At 43.6% G+C, this 12,085-nt stretch overlaps 1 protein-coding gene across 1 annotated transcript in view; it reads right to left on the bottom strand.

Annotated features, from left to right (window-relative positions):
* Positions 1-12,085, bottom strand: part of LOC309560129 (protein bicaudal D homolog 2-like) — a 98,802-nt gene that overhangs the window by 32,789 nt on the left and 53,928 nt on the right. Inside the window, exon 5 of the mRNA XM_082263675.1 lies at positions 9,510-10,454. Within this exon, the coding sequence (XP_082119801.1) occupies positions 9,510-10,454 (945 nt within the window). The remainder of the gene's footprint in view (positions 1-9,509; positions 10,455-12,085) is intronic.

Genomic DNA, 12,085 nt, shown 5'->3' with positions numbered 1-12,085 from the left:
ACAGAAACTGACAGGAGAGGCGCCTGCCTATGTAAACAAAGCAGGCGGCTCTTCTGTCACACAGGCACAGAGAGATCCATGTGTTTCAGCTAAGCTGAAACACCGATCTCGGTGTGCCTGTTACAGAGCCCCCTGCAGTTAGTAAGCACAAATAGGCATACATTTAACCCTTTGATCACCCCCAGTATTAACCCTTTGCCTGCCAGTGTCATATATACAGTAACAGTGCACATTATTTAGCACTGATTATTGTATTAATGTCACTGGTCCCCCCAAAAAGTGTCAAAAATGTCAGTCAGGGGTCCGATCTGTCCGCCGCAATGTCGCAGTCCCGCTAATAATCATTGATCGCCGCCATTACTAATAAAAATGAAATAAAAAATAAGTCCAAAAATCTATCCCGTAGTTTGTAAACGCTATAACCATTGAGCAAGCCAAATGAAATACGCTTTTTGTGAATTTACCAGAAATTTGTAGAATAAAAAAATTTGCCTGATTTTAAAAAAAATGTGATTTTTTAAATTTTTTTATTTGGAATGTTTTAAAGTAAAAAAATTGTGTTCTTTTCAAAATTGTCGCTCTTTTTGTTTATAGCGCAAAATCTTAAAACCGTAGAGGGGATCAAATTCCACCAAAAGAAAGCTCTATTTGTGGGGGAAAAAAGGACATCAATTATATTATAAAGTAACGCAGTGCCGAATTGCAAAAAAATGGCCTGGTCATTAAGGGAGTAAAACCTTCCGGAGCTGAAGTGGTTAATTGTGCATTTTTATCCATACGCCAAATAACTCATTCGCTGGTATAAAAATAATAATAATTTGTCCCCGAGAATGGTATTAGTGGTGAATTAAACTCCCATTTTCTATATCTGTGTACTAAGTTAAATGTGTTGTACAAGATGTTATGGATACCATAACAATATCGGCACTTATCGAAAGACACTAGCACACTTGCAATGAAAGTTTTGAAGGTTTGTACTTGCGGCATATGTTAAGGGATAAAACATCAATAACGAAACACAAAATGAGGTTGAAGGATTGTAAGAGGTGCATGAATGTCAGCCAGCCCCCAGTCTGATGTACTCACCTTCCAGTCTGTCACCAACCAAATAAGACCTGTCTCTTGGTACAAAGAACAGGGGTTTAGTTGACACACATTTGCAAACGCATGTGAAAGCTGCAGAGCCACGTCACGGCACCCTGTTTAAATCTGCAGTCCTACACTCTTAAATTTAGTGTCCTCACACTGGAGGCACATGGCCGCTAATGGGTGGATGGGGAACAGGTGAGAGGGAGACAGCCCAACCTCCCCCAACCCATCCCCATGCACGACTGGCTATTGTCTCAAAAAGTTCAAATAATTAGGTTAAAATATAACCATGGTGCAAACTGGAGAAGACCAGCTGAAAAGCATTACACCTCCATCCCCTTGGTGGATGCAGTATATGGATAGGAAGGGATTTTATATATGGGGCATGGCCTGTAAAGCACACTGCCTTTGAAATCCCTTATTTCCTTTGGGACTTTATATGAGACAAGCAGGTCATGCTATTGGTCTCCATCCCTGTATACGGAAAACACTAGGGTCAAATCAAAAACTGCATCCACCAAAAACGCACGAAAATCGCACGGTGGGACTTTAGATGAGGCACCAAGCTGTAAGCAAGGCGTCTCCATCCCTGGTTGCTTTAAACATATTGGACTAGGTGGGACTTTAGATGAGACCCAAGCTGGTGTTGCCCGGCGTCTCCATCCCTATAACAAAACACAAAATGAGGTTGAAGGATTGTAAGAGGTGCATGAAAGTCAGCCAGCCCCCAGTTTGATGTACTCACCTTCCAGTCTGTCACCAACCAAATAAGACCTGTCTCTTGGTACAAAGAACAGGGGTTTAGTTGACACACATTTGCAAACGCATGTGAAAGCTGCAGAGCCACGTCACGGCACCCTGTTTAAATCTGCAGTCCTACACTCTTAATTTAGTGTCCTCACACTGGAGGCACATGGCCGCTAATGGGTGGATGGGGAACAGGTGAGAGGGAGACAGCCCAACCTCCCCCAACCCATCCCCATGCACGACTGGCTATTGTCTCAAAAAGTTCAAATAATTAGGTTAAAATATAACCATGGTGCAAACTGGAGAAGACCAGCTGAAAAGCATTACACCTCCATCCCCTTGGTGGATGCAGGGATGGAGACGCCGGGCAACACCAGCTTGGGTCTCATCTAAAGTCCCACCTAGTCCAATATGTTTAAAGCAACCAGGGATGGAGACGCCTTGCTTACAGCTTGGTGCCTCATCTAAAGTCCCACCGTGCGATTTTCGTGCGTTTTTGGTGGATGCAGTTTTTGATTTGACCCTAGTGTTTTCCGTATACAGGGATGGAGACCAATAGCATGACCTGCTTGTCTCATATAAAGTCCCAAAGGAAATAAGGGATTTCAAAGGCAGTGTGCTTTACAGGCCATGCCCCATATATAAAATCCCTTCCTATCCATATACTGCATCCACCAAGGGGATGGAGGTGTAATGCTTTTCAGCTGGTCTTCTCCAGTTTGCACCATGGTTATATTTTAACCTAATTATTTGAACTTTTTGAGAAAATAGCCAGTCGTGCATGGGGATGGGTTGGGGGAGGTTGGGCTGTCTCCCTCTCACCTGTTCCCCATCCACCCATTAGCGGCCATGTGCCTCCAGTGTGAGGACACTAAATTAAGAGTGTAGGACTGCAGATTTAAACAGGGTGCCGTGACGTGGCTCTGCAGCTTTCACATGCGTTTGCAAATGTGTGTCAACTAAACCCCTGTTCTTTGTACCAAGAGACAGGTCTTATTTGGTTGGTGACAGACTGGAAGGTGAGTACATCAAACTGGGGGCTGGCTGACTTTCATGCACCTCTTACAATCCTTCAACCTCATTTTGTGTTTTGTTATAGGGATGGAGACGCCGGGCAACACCAGCTTGGGTCTCATCTAAAGTCCCACCTAGTCCAATATGTTTAAAACATCAATAACGTGCATGCATTACAATTTTTTATTTTTATTTTTCCTGCATGTACCCTGGTACACACAGGGCATGCTTAGGCTCTCATGAAGACATCGTAGAATAGGAGTGTGCACTGAATGGTTTTGGAAGTCCTGATTTAGGTTAGCAGTTACAGTGTTTGCTTAAAGTAGAACTTTATCCATAACCACTTAATAATAATAATAATGTTCTTTAGCAAGGAACATACATACATTCTACAAAATGAGTGTGTGCTATAAATTGCCTCCAGCATTGCTCCAGTTTCTTCTTGCAAGAGGCTGCCATTTTGCTGAAGCCCAAAGCCCCTGAACAGCAGTAAATCAAAGTGGAACTAAACCCATAGATGCAACGGTTTCAAAAAGTTACACTGCTGGAATTGCCAACTGTCAAACCATCAAATGGCTGGTGTCATAACTGTGCCGCACCACGGAAGTTGCAGATCAAACAGAAGCAGCTTCCTTGGCTGTAAAGTATAGGTGGGTTTAATTCCGCTTTAGGGCTGTCAGCAGATTGGCCTCAACAAATTTGTCAATGCTTAAAACGGGGAACTACTGAGCATGTGCAGAGCAGGGCGAGTCAGTGTATTACTGGATTTTAACCAGTAGACACTTATTTTAATGTTCTACAAAAAAGGGGGCCAGCCTAAAGTAATCTAGGAGAATCTAATTTTCTGACTAAAGTTCCACTTTAAGAACCACTGATAAATGCATTGGCTATTTAAATAAACTCTGCAAATAATAAACTACACCTGGACTCTAATATAGTTTAGTGATCTCTTTCCTACAATTCTAGAAAAGCATTGCTACCAGCCTCAGCAGCAATTCAGATCTACAAATCACCCTCCTGTATGGGTCAACCCTCTTTTTCCAGTTTATAGAGAAAGTCACAAGCACACCACGGATCTCCAAAAATGGTTCTAAATCTTTATTCAGCGATCACAAGATTATAGCAGAATCAAGGTTTCGTGTTCACGCAGGACCCCTTCATCAGACATACGATGCCTAATGCCCTTATCAGGCAGGTCCTGAGGAAAGGGTCCTGCAAGACTCTAAAACATTGCTTCTGCTATAATCATGTGGTTGCTAAATAAAGATTTGGACCCATTTTTGGAGATCCGTTGTGTGCTGGCAATATTCTCTTCAGTTCTAGCTGGTGTTCACTGCAGCACCCACTTACATACACCGCCATTTCTGCAGGAACGTGAGCATTGGGAATATTGCGTTTGAATCTTTTTCCGGTTGAGGAATGTTAGCCCCATCGTCTCCATGTTTAGCTGAAGAGGCAGCAGCTTCACTTTGTGGCAGGAATTATACCCAGTCACTTTTGGTAGGCACTAGCAACCCCAATTAAGTGGATGGGGCCACTCTGCAAGCACCCCACACTACATGCAATGGCACGCATGCTAATGCAGGGTTCAAGGGCTCAAGGGGTTAAAGCAGGTGGCGAGGCGGCAATACAACACCTGCTAACTGCCTGTCGAATGCACATAGCTCTTCTGAGATCAAAGCAAGCGTGAACAAGCCCTCTATGTAACAAATTGTATAGAATATAGCAACCTGAAATCTGGGTGGGATTTTGCATTTTACTCAGAATCTGGTGCAGCTCAGGTTTTCGGCTGGGTTCACACTTAAGCAAATTGGTTTCCCCGCATCAAATTTGCCTGACAGGAGAGAGCAACCGGCTCTCAGTGGAGCCGATTCACACACCTCCAGGGCGGTCGCGGTCCAAATTGCAGAAGGGTCCTGTGAGTCTTCTGGTCCATTGTTACAGAGCCCCCTGCAGTTAGTAAGCACAAATAGGCATACATTTAACCCTTTGATCACCCCCAGTATTAACCCTTTGCCTGCCAGTGTCATGTATACAGTAACAGTGCACATTATTTAGCACTGATTACTGTATTAATGTCACTGGTCCCCCCCAAAAAGTGTCAAAAATGTCAGTCAGGGGTCCGATCTGTCCGCCGCAATGTCGCAGTCCCGCTAATAATCACTGATCGCCGCCATTACTAATAAAAATGAAATAAAAAATAAGAAGTCCAAAAATCTATCCCGTAGTTTGTAAACGCTATAACCATTGAGCAAGCCAAATGAAATACGCTTTTTGTGAATTTACCAGAAATTTGTAGAATAAAAAAAATTTGCCTGATTTAAAAAAATGTGATTTTTTAAAATTTTTTATTTGGAATGTTTTAAAGTAAAAAAATTTGTGTTTTTTTCAAAATTGTCGCTCTTTTTGTTTATAGCGCAAAATCTTAAAACCGCAGAGGGGATCAAATTCCACCAAAAGAAAGCTCTATTTGTGGGGGAAAAAAGGACATCAATTATATTTGGGTACAGCATCGCACAACCGCGCACTGATGGGTGGCACTGATAGGCAGCACTGCTGGGCAATAATGGGCACTGATAGGCAGCACTGGTGGGCAATAATGGGCACTGATAGGCAGCACTGGTGGGCAATAATGGGCACTGGTGGGCGGCACTGATAGATGGCAACGGCACTGGTGGGCAGCACTGATAGATGGCATTGGTGGGCAGCACTAATAGATGGCATTGGTGGGCAGCACTGATAGATGGCATTGGTGGGCAGCACTGATAGATGGCATTGGTGGGCAGCACCGATAGGGAGGGCACTGGGGGGCTCTCTGAGCCCTGTTTGCCATCCCTGGTGGTCATGGGTGGGCATCCCTGGTGGCTCTAGTGGCACCCCTCCCCCCCCAGGGCTGCACTGGTAATCAATGTTCTGATTACCAGCACAGACCCCCCTGTGATCAGTGAGTAATTAGAAATACTCACTGATCACCCCAGCTGCAGCAACGATATTCTCCTCTTCTCCTCATTGACAGGATCTGTCAGGAGGAGAAGAGATCGAAGCCGTTACAACGGCTCTATTTACATTACATGACGGCTGTGATTGGACACAGCCGTCATGTGATCAGGAGGGCCAATCACAGGGCCCTCCTGCCGAGTGATGTTGCTCTGTGTCCGAGGGACACAGACACATCGAGATTGCGCCGCTGCGGGTGCCCACGGCGGCGCGATCTCTCTCCTTCTAAAGGACGTTCCGGAACGTCCGATCAGAAGGAGGAGACTCCCACCCGGCCATATATTTACAATGGCCCGGGTGGGAGGTGGTTAAAAAGGAAAAAAATTGCCAGGACCAGAGATCCCAGCAAGAAACTATATCCTTACTCCTAGTCCTAACTAGGCAGAAAAAAAGTCCTATAGCAGGAAGTGGGTGTCCTACTCCTATGGAGAGCAGCATAAACCCATCGGTCAAGAAGATATGGAGCCGTGTCCGTCAATGAACGAAAGAGAAAAATAAAATGGAAATGGCTCCCCCCTCAATTTTTATGTCTGTATTTTAAAAGCTGCACATCTGGAAATCGATTTTTTAAAGCATTTGTTACCCAAAAGAAAAAAAATAGAAGGATCCTGCTCCTTTAAAGCATATAACAGTAGTGATGGACTGATTGGTTTTTCGTTGCCGATACCGATATTTTTGAAAAATTTTTTTATTTTTTTTTTACTTTACAGGTACTCTTGTGGAGGGATCTAGGGGTCTAAAAGACCCCAAACCCCTCCTCTGCATTTAAAAGCATTAAAAACGCCAAGTTTGGCTGTTTTGAATGCTGTCATTTTTTTAATCTGGCGCCAGACAGTACCCGGAAGTGATGTCACTCATGACATCACTTCCGGGTTTTTGCATGAAGACCCGATCAGAGCCGAATGTGGCTTTGATCGGGTCTTTGGCGGCTGTGCAGGCTGGTTGCCCGGGTCTTCCAGTGGGACGGAAGGCGGCAGGAGGGGGACGGACGTCCCCTCCTGCTCCTTGAAATGACAGCTGAGCGGCTTCTTAGCCGCATCGGTTGTCATTACAAGACAGCCGACCGTCAGCTATGGACGCCGATACCGGGGGGATGCCTCTAGCTGCAGGCATCACTCCGGTACAAGAACTTTCCCCAAAATATCGGCAATATTAGTCACCTTGGTGGGCGATTCCGATATATCGGGGAAAGTGCATATCGGCCCTCAATATATCGGCTTTGCCGATAATCGGTCGATCTCCATTACACAGCACAGTGTTTGTGCCCTCTCATTTGGTCCCCTGTATCACCTAGAAACCCTGGCTGATCCTGCCAGTTCCTGCCCTCCCCTCTGTACACTGACCATGGTATATCATGGCTGCTGAGCCCTGACACAGTGGCCAGCATACGTGCCTCCGCCATCCGCAGCCCTGCGCTCTGTCTCATGTGTCCCCCCCCCCCCCCCGCCTGCCTGTCAGCTCTTACCAATCCTGCCCCCCCTTCCTGCCGCTGAAATACCTTTAAACCTCACACATAATCCTCTGTTATAGAGCTCCCAATGCTGCAGTGTATGTTCTTGGTAAAAAAAAAAAAAAAAAGATGCCCATTTTTACTACCTGATTTCACAGCACAGATCAGCAGTCACGTGACTCCTAGAGGCTCCCCTCCTCCCCAACTGATGTCAGCGGGGGAAACTCGACCTCTCCCACTCTGTCGATCGGGAGAGGGAGCCTCGAGGAGTCACGTGACCGCCGATCTTTTTTTACAAAGGGCATACACTGCAGCATAGGAGGCTTTATAACAGGAGGAGATTGTGTGTAGTTTATGAAGTGGCTTAACAACCACTTATTAATATAAGTGTAAGCACTGAATGGTTAGCTAGGCATCCTTAAGGAAACCTGTGCTTTGCCCATTCAGGGCATAGCAAAAGATTTGCTTTAATTCCCCACCTAACCATCATATACCTTTTCTAAGCTCCCCTGCCGCTCTGCTCAGCACTGGCTTCCGGGGTTTGTAGGAGCATGTGACCCACTATGTAAAAGCCTTGGGCTCATCGGTGTAGTCAAAATGGGATCTATAGCACTGTGTAAGCTACGACCTGGGCATCTCTTAGCCTTCAAAGGACTTTCCTTAGCTCCAGACAGCTGAATGGAGCAATGGGGGAGTTAAAGGAAGGCAAGTATTTATTGCTGGGGAGGGGCTACATTAAAGTGAAGCGGTTGCTTTGGTCTGTGTGGTCCAAAAAATAGGTTAGAATTAAAAGCATATCAAAAGCCAAAAACGGAAAAAAAAAAAAAAAAAAAAGTATAGCTTGGTGGGTTCTTGGATGTGGTGGCTGCATTCATTTTTTTTTCTCCCAGATCTTTTCCTGGTGTCTCGGCCAGTAACATGTCCTGCCCTTGGGTGACAACGATCTCTCACTGTACTGTATGTATGAAAAAGCAGTGTCATCACCACAGGCTGCTCTACTGATTAGGACTGCAAATAGTCTCTACCAATCTCTAATACATAGGGGGGAGGTAATCTGTACTTCACAAAAGATACAATAGCATTAGTTTTGTTGGCTAAGATATTAAGAACTTAAAGTGCACTGTGTTTCTGGCAGGATCAACAAGTTATTTTTTCAACTTGCAGAAAAAACGAAAAGCAGCAAAAACATATAAAAGACCTGGTAAACTGCAATATACTTTTTTTTCCTCTTTGTTCTGGGGACCATATACACTTTAAAGCTGATCTCCACGTTTAATTTACCTTGAAATAGTTTGGACAGCTAGGTCCAAACTATTTACTTCACTTACAGATCCAGCATCTGGGAGCGCTGTATAAACTGTATGTGGCCTCAGCTACACACAGTATACAGCACTCTGTTCTGGTACCGGGATGGAGTCTTCCCGTCCTGCTCCCGCAGCAAAATCGAGTCGGGGCAAAGCGCTGCCAAGCCATACAGAGGAAGCCTTGTATTTTATGAATGAATACAAAGCTTCCTCTGATTGGCTGAGGTGGAGTTTGTGATGTCATTAGGCTACCTCTTCACCTCAACCAATTAGAGAAAGCTTTGTATTTATTCATAGAATACAAAGCTTCCTCTAAATGGTTGAACAGCGCTCAGCTCAACTCGATTTTGCTCCAGAAACAGTACAGGGAACAGAAACAAGCATTATATACTGTATGTAGCTGTGGCTACCAACAGTTTATATAGTGCACACAGCTGCTGCAACTGCTAGTGAAAATAGTTTGTTTGGACCAGCTTGGTGAGACAGCGAGTGACAGATCACGCCGCAGCATGGCTCCAAGGTGCGCGACTCGGAGGACATCATATGATGTCCATCCAGGATGGGAGAGCTCCCTCTCACTTGTCATTCGACTATAGGCCTGGCAGGAATCAGTTAAATCAAACACTAGAGATCAGCTTTAAGACCAATACATTTAGATAAATATAATGCCCAAACAATAGCTACGGAGTAAAAATTAGAGGGACCCCCTAATCCATGTCAAATAAAATAAAACACGAATCTTAAGAGGGCCAAGTTAATTTATTAAATTAGGGAAAAAGTATAAAAACATACAAATACACTAAATTATAAAAAAAGCACTAACAATTATAAAAAAAGAACATAAAACAGCGAGACACTTAAAAAATAAATAGTATACAACCTGGAGCCTTGATTAAGACAAAATGTACCTGCTTGTTAGCCTTCAGAACAGTCCTCAGAGTTGCTATTTGTTCCCTCTTAGTGCTCAGCAAAGCTTTCAGTTTCATGATTTCCTCCACCAGAACCTCCTTGTCCTTTTCCATGTCAGAGGCAATACTGTCCAGTGATGTTTGGTGCCATGACACAGCAAGAGCCCCTTGCAGGTGTTTAATCTGGTCCTTGACAATGGCTACTAGATGAGTGATGCTAAGGAGCTCTCTAGGCGAGTCCGCACAATCTGACCCCAAAGTAGAGTCCGGACTACTCAGTGGGGATCGCTCGCCACTGTGAAGCTCCGTTATCTCTATGTCAGGGCTAACCACAAGTTTGCCAAAGAAGTCTGAAGATTTTCTTTTTCTAAAAAGCACCTTTGCGCCCTTACCATCTCTGTAATAATCAAGCATGACACGGTTTGGTGTCAGGTTATTACGCATGCAGACATGGTTGTAGAGGTGAGCGAGCTCTTCTATAAAAGCCAAGAGCTCCTCCTGGGCTAGATTGAGCTTGCTCTGAAAGTCACAATAGAGCCTCCGTGCAGTCCTCAACTCTTCCTGAAGATCGGACAACAGCCCTCGGTCATTGGTCTCACTTTGGAAAGATGACCGCAGATCCTCACGGGAAGCTTGTTTGTTCATTCCCCACTTTTTCTTTTCCTCTTGGTACTTTTCCTCAAACTTTTCATATTTTTGCTGGACTTCTTTCAGTTCTTTTTCAAGTTTGGCCAATTCAGTTTCTTCCTGTCCACAGGAACATTTTACATGGTTATTTCCATTGTCCTTTTCCTGCCTGTGAAGGTTTTCCTGCTGGAATGCCTTAATTTGCTCTACCAACTCATTGTTTCGCTGCTGTTCATTACAGAGGTCCTTCCTAACATCATCCAAAGTCTTCTGCAGGTCTTCTAAATTACTTTCCAGGTTGGACTTTTCACGATCAAGCTGAAAAAGATAATAAAAAAAAAAATTAGAATATTTAGCGTGAGTATTGTTAAATTAAGATCAAACTATTTTAGATGGTCTGGAGCTTGACTTGTCAGGAGAAACCCCATCAGAAAGGGTTACAGTAGAATTGCAGCCTAAACCAAACTAGCCTTAAAATGCTCTTACCAACCTAACACCTATGCTGACTGTGTAAGAAAGATGTATATACTTACCTATTTTCAGCCTGCTCCAGTCAAGTGATCTAGCTCCCCTGTGTAAGTCAGAAGCGGCTGCAGGGAAGACGAGGGATTGCAGACAATGGCTGGGACATGGAAGCCTTTGGGTGAGGTCACAACTCCCAAGCATTTCCCGTGGTGGTCAAGTGCTCTCTTCTTCCCCTCAACCGCTGCTGGCTGACACAGGGGTTCATGTGAGTAAACCAAAAACAGACTAAGAACAGGTAAGATAGATTATATATATATATATATATATATATATATATATATATATATATATATATATATATATATATATATATATATATATATATATATATATATATATATATATATATATATATATATATATATATATATATATATATATATATATATATATATATATATATATATATTCTTTTATACACAGGCAAGTCAGCATGTGTAAGGAGAGGGAAGGGGCCATTTTACAAGTAATTCAGTTGAGGCCGAAATTCTACTTGAACCACCTGCCAACCACTCAAGAGTAAAATATACTGCAAGCGGGTGGCAGGCACAGGCAGTCCTGTACGCGAACCAGCCTTCTTCTGAGTTTGAGGTGCACGTGTGTGCCCCCTGCTGCGATTGGGTTGTGTGCACAAAACAGACACTGTGTACATTAGGAACAGCGATCCGGCTGTTTCTTCTCCCTGAAAAGCAGGGAGAAAAAAAACCAGCCAGATTAGTAGGGATAAGCAGCACACATTACAATTGCTGGGCACACAGGTAACCCCTTAATTGCCCTTACATGTAAACCACCTTCCCAGCCAGTGCCAATAGTACAGTGTCAGTTTATTGTATTAGCACTGATCATTGTATTACTGTCACTAGTGATGTCCGTGTCAATTAGTGACCCTCCCAGCCAGTGTGTTTGTGCCAGATTGCCCTCCACCCCATCAACATTCCCTTATAAGTTGCCGATTACCACCATTACAGAATAGGGTCAATAGCTGCATAAATACTAGCATATATACCATGTTATACACCCCAGTTTGTAGACACAAGAACTTTTGCACAAACCAATTAATATACATTATTTTTTTCATTGGGTATGTTTTATAAACAGAAAAGTAGAGTTTTGTTTTTTTCTTCAAAATTTTCTTTTTTCATTTATAAAAAGCAAAAAATAAAAAATAAAAAATAAAAACCCAGTGGTGATCAAATACCACCAAAATAAAGCGGTGTGGAAAAAAAATATACAAAATTTCATATGGGTACAGCATTGCATGACCGTACAAATGCCATTTAGAGTACCGCAGTGCTGAATAGCAAAAAATGGTCTGGTCATGAAGTGGGTAAAACCTTCCAGGAGGTCAAAGTGGTTAAATAAAGCACATCTCAATCCAGCAGCCTAAGGTAAAAAGCAGGACTGGGATACAGCCATATGTGCTA

This window comes from Pelophylax lessonae (genome assembly GCF_965119305.1).
Source record: "Pelophylax lessonae genome assembly, chromosome: 7".
Classification (NCBI taxonomy): domain Eukaryota; kingdom Metazoa; phylum Chordata; class Amphibia; order Anura; family Ranidae; genus Pelophylax; species Pelophylax lessonae.
The sequence above is the reverse complement of the archived record's forward strand: the minus strand, read 5'-3'. Positions and strand labels throughout refer to the sequence as shown.